This window comes from Pseudopodoces humilis, chromosome 9 (assembly GCF_049639895.1).
Source record: "Pseudopodoces humilis isolate 2021_Gansu_Grassland_sample_001 chromosome 9, ASM4963989v1, whole genome shotgun sequence".
NCBI lineage: Eukaryota > Metazoa > Chordata > Aves > Passeriformes > Paridae > Pseudopodoces > Pseudopodoces humilis.
This window is the reverse complement of record NC_142208.1, coordinates 36192885-36205264: the sequence shown is the minus strand read 5'-3', so window position 1 is coordinate 36205264 and position 12380 is coordinate 36192885. Positions and strand designations below refer to the sequence as shown.

The 12380-nt window shown below is 34.8% G+C and overlaps 1 protein-coding gene across 1 annotated transcript in view; it reads left to right on the top strand.

The window, feature by feature from the left end:
• CFAP46 (cilia and flagella associated protein 46) overlaps nt 1-12142 on the top strand; it is a 71980-nt gene extending 59838 nt beyond the window's left edge. Inside the window, exons 49-58 of the mRNA XM_088060029.1 lie at nt 823-987; nt 2626-2702; nt 3258-3318; nt 3411-3446; nt 4596-4698; nt 5971-6083; nt 8166-8247; nt 10134-10270; nt 10773-10859; nt 11604-12142. Of these exons, the coding sequence (XP_087916155.1) occupies nt 823-987; nt 2626-2702; nt 3258-3318; nt 3411-3446; nt 4596-4698; nt 5971-6083; nt 8166-8247; nt 10134-10270; nt 10773-10859; nt 11604-11740 (998 nt within the window). The 3' untranslated portion in view covers nt 11741-12142. The remainder of the gene's footprint in view (nt 1-822; nt 988-2625; nt 2703-3257; nt 3319-3410; nt 3447-4595; nt 4699-5970; nt 6084-8165; nt 8248-10133; nt 10271-10772; nt 10860-11603) is intronic.
• The last annotated feature ends 238 nt before the right edge of the window (nt 12143-12380 follow it).

Below are 12380 nucleotides of genomic sequence, written 5' to 3'. Positions count from 1 at the left end.
AGTCAAATATTTCAGTACTTTAAAAACAAATTTAGATGCTGAAGCAATACTTCTGCATCTATTTAGAGTCTTCCAAATCATGTAGTCTGTAGACACTTAAATGAAACGGCTTTATCACTAACCAATTTTTCAGGAGAAAAGCTAGAATAAAGAACTTAAGATTAAGTCAGTAGATATCATTGTTTTGCTTTTTTGTTTTGGTTTTATCTTTATGGACTCTCACAAGTTGTTAGCTTGCATACAAACCTAATGCTACAGTATGTCTCTAAACACATCTCAAGAATACTCCTGCAAAAACTGGATAAATTGTTTCCCATGCATCTGCTCCTTCTCTAGAAACAGATGTAAGAGCAGAATAGATTCTTTTCTTCTGTAGAACAGAAATATTGCCATAATAATATTTAGTACTTTTTTCCTAAATAACAGAAACAAAATGTTTCTACAGAACAACACGGTATTGGATAAGAGTTCCTTTACAACTCTCTTCTGTTTATCCAGTCACTGCTGCGGCAATTTTGTATTTCCAAGCACTGTTTTCCTGAGTGTATTGCATATACTTGGACTTGGACCTGAGATGGTTAGTTATTAATACAGGGATATTTTTCCCTCTGAAGAACTGGTGTTAACAAGTGCATAGGAATTTGAGTACATCTTAAGAGTAATGATATAAAAAGAAATATTTTTTTCTTAATGCTCTTAATCCACAGTACAGTGAAGTCCATGTGTCATATAATGCAGGAAACAGGTTTTTACATCTAATTGCAATTGTTTATATAGAAACTGATATCTAAATCTCAGTCATGTCCTGTCACATCTCTTTAGATACACCTGTGGATTCAGGATTGTGTGTGGTATTACTATGGGATGCGTTATTTATGGAATTGCCTTTGGAAGCTCTGAGTATATTTAAAGAGGAAGGAATAAGTTCTGTTTCCAGAGATTTTTCTCTCCAGCTTCTCTACAATCGACTACATTGGACTGAGTCAGGTACTATTGGATAAACATTTTTTCCTTTGGCGTAATGATACTTAAAAATTTAAATATGAATTACGGTGTCTATTTTACTGAAAGACAAGCACACACAATATGTTTCCAGTATTTTAGGTGGACTAGATAGTGCAGTAGACTTTTTTCAAGAAAGTACAGGCTGATTATAGGTGCAGCGGTAGCTAATTTAAAATAACCTTGACACATTAAAGAATTATGTAAAACTCAGTGGAATCTAAAATTATAAACACATTTACACGCATATTGTTAAAATTTCAAAGCTATTTTCAGCTGCAATGAAAAAAAAGGAAGTAAGAATTTGCACTTCTGTAACTTTTCTTTAATATTGCTATTAGACTTTGCTTAAAATACCAAATCTAAAATCTTACTCTCTGAAATACTTTCCTCTCAGTTCTTGTGATACACCTGGGAAAAATCAAATCTACACAGGCTTTATGAGCCTTCCCTACTGCTGACACACCCTACATGAGCCCTTCAGCAAAATGAGGTTAAGTAAGGGAAAGTTGGTAAACTTGTCTTTATGGCATCGTAAAATTCATTTCTTAGATCTAGAAGTGAGTAATAAATGCAGGTACTAAGCCATTTTTGTATGAATCAAAGATACTTTCTATAATAAAAATGTTAAGCTGCATTTTTCTCATATGTAGGGAAAACCACATTATTAAAACTAGTTGGTCCAAGATAAAAAATAGACCAAGTGTAAAAAATCTCACTCTGTACCATGAAAGTATGCTGTTCCAGGAGGTTCTTGTATTGTGTCCATATCTGTAATATTTAGTAATATTTAGCCTCCAGTATAACCTGATCTCTCTTTTTCCATTTCACTCATTTTTTCTAAAGGGAAAGAACTGTAAGTGGTCTGAGATTAGAATATTTTCTGTTTTTCCCTTTTCAGAGTGGAACTGATTATGGTTGCATAATTTTAGAAGTAGATGAATGAGAGGAGGCATAGTTGAAAAGTCTCTGTCCTTGCAATTATGACAGAGGCCATTGAATGAGGAAACATGAGCAATATGATTTTAATGTGTATCTCAAGCTTCCATGAACTTCCAGGGCACTCAGTGATAACTGGCTGAGATGTATTCTGAGTGATAATTGTATATATGGTGAGAAACATAAGACAGTTTTCTGTGCTTTTTAAAATTCCCTTAAAGAATTTTTTTTTTAAAATAAATCCAATTCAAATATTAAGCTTATTTTTTCCTTTAGATCTCTGTGTGTCCCACAGAAACTTCAGTTATTACATTAACATAGCAATTAATAGATATGGTAAATGACTTAGAAAATGCTTTGATGATGACTGTTTAACTCTATCCAAAATTGGCAGTGTAATGAAGCATTTTCATGTCTAAGGGGTCACATCTCCTCCTTGTTTTCCACTTTAAAGCCTTTATTTTTAGGCTGGAAGGTTTGGGTAATGTCCTTACCCTGCTATGTTTTGAAATGAATTTTTATTTTTTCATTTCAATACGTTGTTCTGCTTACTATTTTTATTATTACTAGTAGTAGTACTATTACTACTACTACTTCATCATATTAAATGTACATAGTCTTTCAAGGACATTTACTTGCTAAAACTGCCTATATATTAATTATATATTTTTTTTATTTTCACAGAAACAGAATTTAAAAAAAAAGTTGAAGTATCTAAAGAAAAATACACAAAAGCTCATCAGAAAAAGAATGCCCAAATGGTGAACTTTCAACTTTTTTTTGTAAATGAGAACTTGCATAGAGAAGTGTGAAAGTGGGTTGCACAGAAGCTCATTATGTGTGCTAGAATTCTGAAGTGGAATGAATGTCACATAAGTTCATAAGAATCTTGCTTCCTGCTGAATTTGCAGGGGCTTTTTCTTTGAAAAATCACACTTCATAAATGGGGCATATTTAATAGGCCACAAATTAAACTGCTTAAAGTTACTGAAAATAATTTCTACAACAAAATATTGCATTTTATATAGTGAATACATATGTTTTTATAAATCTGTATTTATATTTGCATATATATCTCCATATGTGCACACGTGTGTGTATATATGTGTAATAGATGTATATGCACTGTAGCTAATGAAGATTAGTTTATTAATTTCCACTGACAGTTGAGTACCATGATGCTTTTAAGCCCAGATTCAAACTTTTTTTGTTGTTTGAGGTCTTTCTCTTAGTTGTTTGACACCAAGTATGCAATGCTGTTAGTATTTAATTGAAATTTTAACACATAAGAAAATACGTATTCTTTTCAATTGTAGGCACCAATGAATCATGATCTACCTTCTGATTGCTTGCCTGTTGATACACGTAATTTTAAATGTATCCTTTCATAACCTATTGGCTAAGTGTACCAGCTAAATTTCTTTCTTTTGTTATTTGAATAATATTATTTATGATTAACTGTTCATCAGATATTGTTGACCCCTATAATGAAGGAAGAGAAGCAGGTAATCTAAATGAAATAATTTATTCACAGTCTACCCATGGCATTTACAATTGTTTCGTAGAAAAAATGAAGTCATGACATCAAGATGTTGGCAAAAAAGCATTGCATTTCGTCAGAACAGCACAGCTTATCACCTGTAAATGGTGTAACAGTACCTGTACTGGTATCACAGTTAATGGAGGTTTTTAGTTAAATCACAGAAAGACAGACTGGTTTGAGTTGGAAGGGACCTATAGGCTCATCTCATTCCACCCCCTGCCACAGGCAGGGACACCTTCCAATAACCCAGGAATGGAATCCCAGCCCCAATGTCCAGCCTGGCCTTGGGCACTGCCAGGGATCCAGGGGCAGCCCCAGCTGCTCTGGGCACCCTGTGCCAGGGCCTGCCCACCCTGCCAGGAAAGACTTTCTTTCTGATATCTACCCTAAACCAATGATGTTTCAGTGTGAAGCCATACACCCTTGTCCTGTCACTACATGCTCTTGTAAATAGTCTCTCTCCATTTGTCTTGTTGGCTCCCTTCAGGTGTTGAAGTAGTTATGAAGTCTAAACATAATGCAAAAGAAGCTACAGAACAATCAGTAGCATAACAGAGTGTGTCTCCATGCGTTTGCAGTTCTCCTTCACAGCAGTTCAATGTAAAACACTTTATGTGCTCAATATCTGACTCTAGAGTGTACCTTTTAACTTACACTAGTATGAAAATGTAGTCAAAAGGAGAAAATTATTCATCATTAAATGTGCAATATCCTTGGAGAGAAGAGTTTTCTGAAATCAGGACTCTGGAAACTCAGTTAGTTTATCCCCCCACGTCCTCTCTGAGCCTCTGCAACAGAACCGTATGAGCAGTACTGGTTTGCAGTTCTTTATCCTTTTTTCGGGGCATCTAAATTTTTTTCTTTGTGTCCTTAACCTATCTACCAAATAATCCTTGTTCATTATAAAAGACACCTTTCAAATGGGCATCCCAATTTTACTCTGAAAACGTCACAATTGTTTTAATTTTAAAAGCCAGGCTTAGGTTTCAATCTAATGATGACCTAAAACCCCCTAAATATGATAGTGACATTTTAAAGTTGTTGAAGTTGAGATTGCCCAATATAGTTTGTAGTATGTTACATTCATAATGTTGAAATTCTCTTGTTACAGAAGGTTCAAGTCCTTCCCACAAAATAAAGGAAATCCTAGAAAAATACCATGACCTATTTACACTGCAGTGGGAAGGTGTCATTGGCAATATGTGTGCTCCAAGGTATGTAATATTCTATCTGCTTTCTTGTTTTATCCGTATTTCTTGTTTAAAATTGTGCTTGTTGTCAGAGACATTGTTCATAAAATAAGGTCACATTTTGCTGAGCTGATAAACACATAGTTTAAACTATTGTTGTTGTATCAAACACAGATCTAGGTTTATAGACAGAACATTTTAGGGATCTGAAATAAAGTGCCACAAAATGATTTAGCCAGGTTGGTTTTGTCAAACTTGCTGTATATGCAAATAATCTAACTTTGATAGAAAGTCATCTGGTGCAGTCTTTGATGAATACACATATGTGAGCGTAAGTGTAATTTCTGATTTTGCTCATTATTTTTTTTTAAATCCAAGTAGTAAAACCATAGCATCTCTGTGCACCTTCAGTCATCTGTAAATGGGAGTGCAGATTTCAGAAGCAGAGTAGTGAAGGTACATCACACAGTTTCCAATTTCAAACATTGATCATGAAGCTAATACCATTTTATGGAGTCTACTCATAAACACACTTTGTAGTTTTTATAGAAATTATATAAGAAATTATATAGAAATTAAAGAAATGCTTTACTTTTAAGATCATAGCCATAGAGGAATAAAAGGGATCTCAAGAGGTCAAACAGTGACAAGCCCTATGAGACAACATGGCCATCACTGGACCTTCCTTCCTAGCTGCTAGTTTAGCAGTCAGTCCTTTGGAATTTTCTCTACTTAGCTAATACCACTGAGTAGGTACTCTAGTATTTTTTTGTAACAGTGAAAAGCATTATTACCAAATTACAGTTATATTACAGTTATATACAGTTATTACCAAATTGCAGTTTTTGCTGCCAGCTAACCTGATTATCCACATCTCTTTTCACAAACTAATTGCTCGTGTTCTGGTGGGTATATACATGACTACTCCCTTTGAATGTTAAACAAAGACTGTATTTTAAAGCTGTACAATACATGCATCAATGATTTTGTTTAAATTTTGGGATTTTTTTGATGGAGAGGCTGGCATTTATCTAAAAATACACTATGCCTCTTGCTCATTATGAGATGTTACTGACTAATCATTTTAATACAAGAGTATAGCATTAATGATCCATAGGAGTTACTACACTTCTTATAGAATTCTGCAGCCGTGTTTGTCTTCTTGTTTTGCATGCTGACTTTTGCCATAATTATTTCTGGAGTAATTAGCGCTAAAGTGTTTGCTATGGATAATTTCTGAAAAGTATTCTTGTAAAACAGTAACATTGAAGTAACTTTCTTCTTCCTTCCTTTCAGCCAAGCTAAATGGGAGCAGCTGCTCACAAACTGTAGTGCATTTCTGTTCTATGGGATGGAGAGATTCATGTCTCATGTGTTGCTTAATTGGTTGGCTGCTATGAACATCCCAAGTAAGATAAGCAAATCCAGCTTTTTTTCCTAGATATGTCCTACTGTATGATTATCACAGTATTGATGTTGGCAATTAAGGGCTTTTTTCTAGATCCAGGGTTTTTAGTCAGAAAACCTTTGTATTATGTAGGTTTTATTTTGTTGCACAGCTTTCTTGTTAGTCCTCACAAATAAGCTTAGTCCTTCTTCACTTCCATGTGTTGGAATTTCTCAGGTTTCAAAAATCAAGTCATCATCTCATGGTTTTCTCAGTAAACATTCTCCTTTGGAATTTAGTATTTGGTTGCAAGGTATTTTTTAATGGTAAGGACAACCTCTGCAGTGCCACTTCAAAATTGATGAGTCTCTGCTGAAGCAAACGAGAATTGTCCATTAGGCCTGGGTTAATGCTGAAGGATTACTCTGGTATTACAGAGTAATCTGCATTTGCAGACTCTGAGAAGGTATTTTTTTTCTGTTTCTTCACAACTAATTAGTCTTTTCAGGACTGGTTTTTCAGATTCACAATTTTCCTTTCTTCTCCTGTTTTCCTTGAACATCTGGAAGAAGTTTGACTTCAGAGTTGTGCTGAATTTGTCAGGATAGCTATATTTTGTTGACCTGTTAAAGTGAGGAGAGTACACATCAGATTGTGAAGCCCTGTAGAAAAACAGGAAGCTTCTTCATGAAGCTTTGATTTTAAAACTGATTTAAATATTTATATGTAAATATTACAAGAAATAAGAAAATATATTTTCTATATACATGGTTCATGTCTGAAGATGTTGTTTCAGGTATCGATAGACCAGGTATTTACAGGTCTGGCAACTTTTGGAAAGCTGTTAAACCTTGCCCTTTGTCCCACTCTTAAAATATGTCAGGATTAATTCTGAGATTTCTGAAAGCTCTAACCTAGACCAAATATTATTAAGTATTCAGTTTGGACATTTACATGATTAAATAAAATCTATCATTGCTAAATCTGAGCATGGGACCAGGCTGACAAAAAGAATGCAGTGTTTTAACAAATCCTGAAATGCAAGACTATGATACAAATTAACCTTGCTCCATGCAGGGTGTAATTTGGGAAAGTGTAGTGGGAGATATTATACTTCAGGGATCAGGTAATCATTAATAAGTTAAGGTATGACTGCTTAAGGAGCAGAGTTACAGAACAAACTCGGGAGATGGATCACAAATTAAACAATGTACCCTCGCTAGTGTTAAAAACCCCCAAAGGTCTATAGGGGTAGCTATACAGGAGTGTCATGTGCAAAGCTGTGTGAAATAATTTTCCACTCTACATTGTATTCCAAAGTTCTCAACTGGAGAAAAATATTGACCACATAGTAAGTTATTGCTAGAGAACATTAGCAGTGGTCAGAAGGCTGCACCACAGCTTGTGTGCTTAGTTTTATTAATAAATATATATACACATTGATAAGTTTATATGCATTTAAAACATACTTTCAGGGGAAAGACTGACATATTGAGAGGAGACATGATGGAAGTTTTAAATGTGTCAAAGACTTTCCAGGCAGAAAAGTAATTTACTTCTCATCTGCTTGTGTTAGGAGAATAAGAAACAGATCTAAGCTACAGAAAACCAAACAGTAGGCAAAACATTTTAATTCTGAGAGTATTCTAAGTTATTTCACTGGAAACCTTTAAGGAAAATAAGGCATGTTAGGGATGTAACTTGGTTGTGAGCTATGGAGAGGAGCTGTGGTATAAAAAGAATTCAATACCTGCATACCATCAACTCTTCCAGGAGTTTATAACTACAGAGTTAGGTCATACAGGTCACTGGCTGTAATAAGATGGTCTGTGGACTCCATTACCAATTATGCTAATGTGGCATAGGAAAAACATCCTGCAAAACACTATGGAAAAGTGTAGCAAAATTACATTAAATAATACTAGGATGACTTCATTAGTGTAAATTTACATAATAATTGACAATTGCGGCTGAAATACGTAGATTTTGTACTGGTGGTTTAGACTATGTTCAAGAAAGTAATTAACTTACAAAAAGCCAATAATTTAATTCTTATGCTGGGCATTATTGTTAGTGCAAACACCATTGCTCTATTTTTTTCTAGAATGCCGTTTGGTGATTCTTCTCGATCTGGTACGATCACAGCAAAGTTACCAAAGAATTACAAACTCTGATACCCACAAAAGGTAGGTAAAGTCAATTTCAGTAAAGTCCACAATAAGGCAGATTATTTGAAAAAAAAGTTAAAATTTAGAGTTATGAATATTATCCTTTACTTTTGCAAGTAAAAGAGCTTATTTATAGGACTAAATAGGATGAAAGCTCTATTAGAAGGCAATGATAAGAAAATATGACACAGAAACCTTGTTATATTACACATACCCCACAAGTCTGAGGGCAAGAGTCTCAAAATGTTCTAACTGAATATATAAAATTTTTCTTTAACAAATAAACTGCTAAGAGTCCCTCTGAGGGTTCATACATGGAAGAGTTTAACAATCAGACAGATTTTTGTTTAAATGAATTATTATGACATTACATAACCTGTTCAGATTTTTTAATGTTAATTGCAGCGCTTTTTTATCTTTAAAAGCATCTCAGTATTTTTGTTGCTTTTAAGTCGACAGCGGGTAGGGTTTACATTCTTCTATTTCATGTCTATTATGAATTCTTGACAGATGCCACAGTGTCTTAGTTTTATTCATTAATTATTCAGTCCATGCTGAATTTTCAGATTACCTGCTCATACTCCTGAGGGATGAGATGCCTTGCAGAGGGATGTAGATAGATTGGAGCATTGGGCAATTGACAGTGACATGAAATTTAACAAGAGCAAATGACAGACTCTTCACTGGTGATGAAGTAATGCTGGACACAAGTGTAAACTTGGAGAGGGGTGGCTGCAGCCCTGCAGAAAGGCACTTGGGGCTGAGCCAACAGTGTGCCTGGGCAGCAAGTGAACAAAGCACACCCTGGGGACATAAATATTTCTTGGCTTTTCTAACTATTCATTCCATGAAGAAAAAATAGAAAACAAATTCTCTAAAAATACTGTTTAGTTAGTGCAACAATGCATAAGTTAACTCCAGTTGTGTGTAAAATAGGTTATACACATACCTAGATATGTAAATATGCAGATGTCTGAGTGGATAAACAAACTCCTGTTTATGATCCTTGTTTTTGATCCCAAACAGCCATTTCCTAAAATAAACCAAAACACAATTCCTTAAACTAGTTTTAGTTTTTCAAACTCAAAAATTTTGAAGTCTCAGTTTAATAGTTTGGTGAATTTATCAATAAGAGTTACATGTTTAAGTCTAAAAGCTTTCTGAAAATTTAGAATAACATTAATTTAAAAATGAGTCACATAAACTCCATAGACAATCAGACAACATCTCCCCAAAAGTTTGCAGAAAACTTATATTATCGTTTACTTATATTTTGATGAAGTTACTATGAAAAGCAGATCTGAATAAAACCAAAATGCAACTTTTTATTTACTGCAATGTTTTTACTTTCAACCATAGAGTATCACTCCCCTTTTATGACTAAAGTAATTATGCCAAAGATACCTACTGAAATATTCATCAGTAAAAACTCAAATCCCACATTGCACGTGATTCACTTTTAAGCCTCCAAATCAACGCCATACTTATGACAAAGGACAAGGTTTCGGTTCCTGCAATATTTTATGTCTAAACATGCATTTTCACACCTGATTCCCAGTATTTTGACTGCCTTATAAAATTGTTATTCTACAATGTTTTGTAAAAGTTAGGGTGTTACTACTCCTTTCTGATTTCCAGAGATGTCCAGAACTATAGTAAAATGAAAGAGAGTAAACCCCATGGTAAAATTGCATCACGAAAAAATGTAGAGAGTTTACCTGAATTCACTGTATTAAATTCAAAGTGCTGTATGAATGTTAGAAAACATTTTATGCTCAGCATACAAGAAAATGCACTCTGATATTCCTTCTCCTTCTATTAAAAAGCATTGTATATTTGGTTATATTTTTTATACATTATGTACATTTTCCTTTTATTGATCTTGCCGTTCTGATCTTCTTTAGCTGTCTGCGTATTGCTCTAGAGAGACCAACAGAGACAGCAATGCTTCTGAGCCTTACAGGTGTTGGTTCTGTCATAGCCCCCCAGTGGTACACAAGCTTGGAGGAGAATGCAGAAAGGCTGGAGACCTTGTTTGAGAGTGAGTGTTTGTGTTTGTGTCAGCTTGGGCTCGAATTGCTTCAGGCACTCGCGTGTGTGCGCTCAGGGACTGGCTGTATCTACCTGTCTCCCGTCTCTTCTTTCTTTGCTCCTTCCCAAATTCTGCCTGGAGTTTCCATAGGGGGTGAACTGCATGCAGGAGCCGTCATGTGGGTGACAGGTTGATCTTTCATACAGAACAGTAACCTACTTAAAACAGGTTTGCTGGGGTGTTTGCTGATGGTCATATGGTAAGAATAGGATTTATATGGTGAGAAGCAGTACCCTAGGACATGGCCATCTGTAGTTACATAAACTATGGGGAAAAAATCCCCTGGATTTAACTTACATCTACACAGATACATTGCTTAAATCTGTAATGGTATCCTTTTCCATTAAGTTTTAAATGTGAAAGCACCAGGCTGTATTGTTGATATTTTCTTGTTTTTCAAAACTTTCAAAACTTAAAATAAAAGCTCACAGAAACTAACATTTCTTTCCAGATTTGCTGAGCTTTGGTAAAATGACTGGGCAGACAGTTCGTGTTCTTCAGAATAGCAGAAATCACAGGAGAAGGGATTCCATTGAAAGTAAGAATTAAAAGGCTTAGTATGAAAGATTGGCTGTAAGCACTAACTAGAACCTTTAGATGGATAGTTCATGGGTATAAGCTACTACAATTTTCTCAGAAACTCCTTAAAAGAGCTGAGAGCTGGAAGACCACTGATACAATATCATAATTGGAGTAGCTGTATTTTATATAAATAAAATTTTGAGGAGGTTTTGACATAGCTGACCAAAAGCTAAAATGTTTTCTCCACAGGAAAAATAAAGTAGTGTTACTAACAAGGTACATGAGGAGCACAACATAAACAATATAAATGGTACGGGATTATAAACTGCAAAAGGATCAGTAGGAGCTGCCGTGATTTTAGACAGTCTGCTTTGTACAGGGCATACTAGACATAAGAAATATCTGGCATCTGGTTGGAGAGTGGGGAAGAATTTCTGAGTAAAACAATTTCTAATATACTGTCTATAAAATTATACTGCTGTTTTTCAGTGTATAGGACTTACCTTTCAAAATAAGGTTTATTTATAGCTTGCGCTGTCATAGAATTGAAGAAAGAACTCAGATCAGAAATATTTCCTAGTTTTGTTTTTCTTTCAGAAAATGCTTCTTCAATATAGTGACAGTTGTTAATACTTTTAAAAGAATGTAAAAGAACCACAAGTATTAATCAAGGAGAAGATGTGTTAAATGACAGCACTTACAGCATTCTTATATATAGTCATAATCAGAAATAACAATGTTTTTTAATGTATTTTTATAGTGGATGCAGATTCTCACAGCTCTCCTGGAGACAAAATAGAAGAGCAGACTGTTTGCACTTCCTTGGATCTTCCTGCAACTCATCCATCATTTTTTAATTGTGTGCTCTATGGTTTACCCCACATGATTCTGATGTAATTTGTGTCAATCTTTTCATGCTGGGAATACCTACACTGATCTAAGGAGAGGTGAGATTAAGAAGATATTCACATTGTTGGTTTCTGTTTCAGATGTTAACAGTTTGATATCAGAGTTAGTGTCAGGAAAATAGAATATATAGTTCAGAAATTTCAGTTAGTACTCTAAGGGTTTTTTAACTTGGTGAATCCTTTAAAAATATGGTAAGTACCAACATAAGTTAAAGAAAAGTGGGCTAGTATTTTTCAGCCTTGATGCATGAATGAAATTGGAATGTATCAATGTCAGTGCTTCCATTTGAAAAAATGTTTCCATGATGTATTTTATTTTCACATGGATGATTCACTAGGAAGATAGTTAAAAGATTTACCAAGCGACCTTATGCTGAATGAACTCATTGTTTTATATGGAAGTACTTGTAGTTTAATTAGAAAACAAGTTAGTGATAAATAAAATGGTTAATAATTTTTGCTTTCTTCGTTTTCCTGTGGTTTTCCTTAATAACATTCCCAACATAATTCCTTCCCAATATCCCACCCATCCCTTCCCTCTGGCACTGGGAGCCATTCCCTGGCTCCTGTCCCTCCATCCCTTGTCCCCAGTCCCTCTCCAGCTCTCCTGGAGCCCCTTCAGGCCCTGC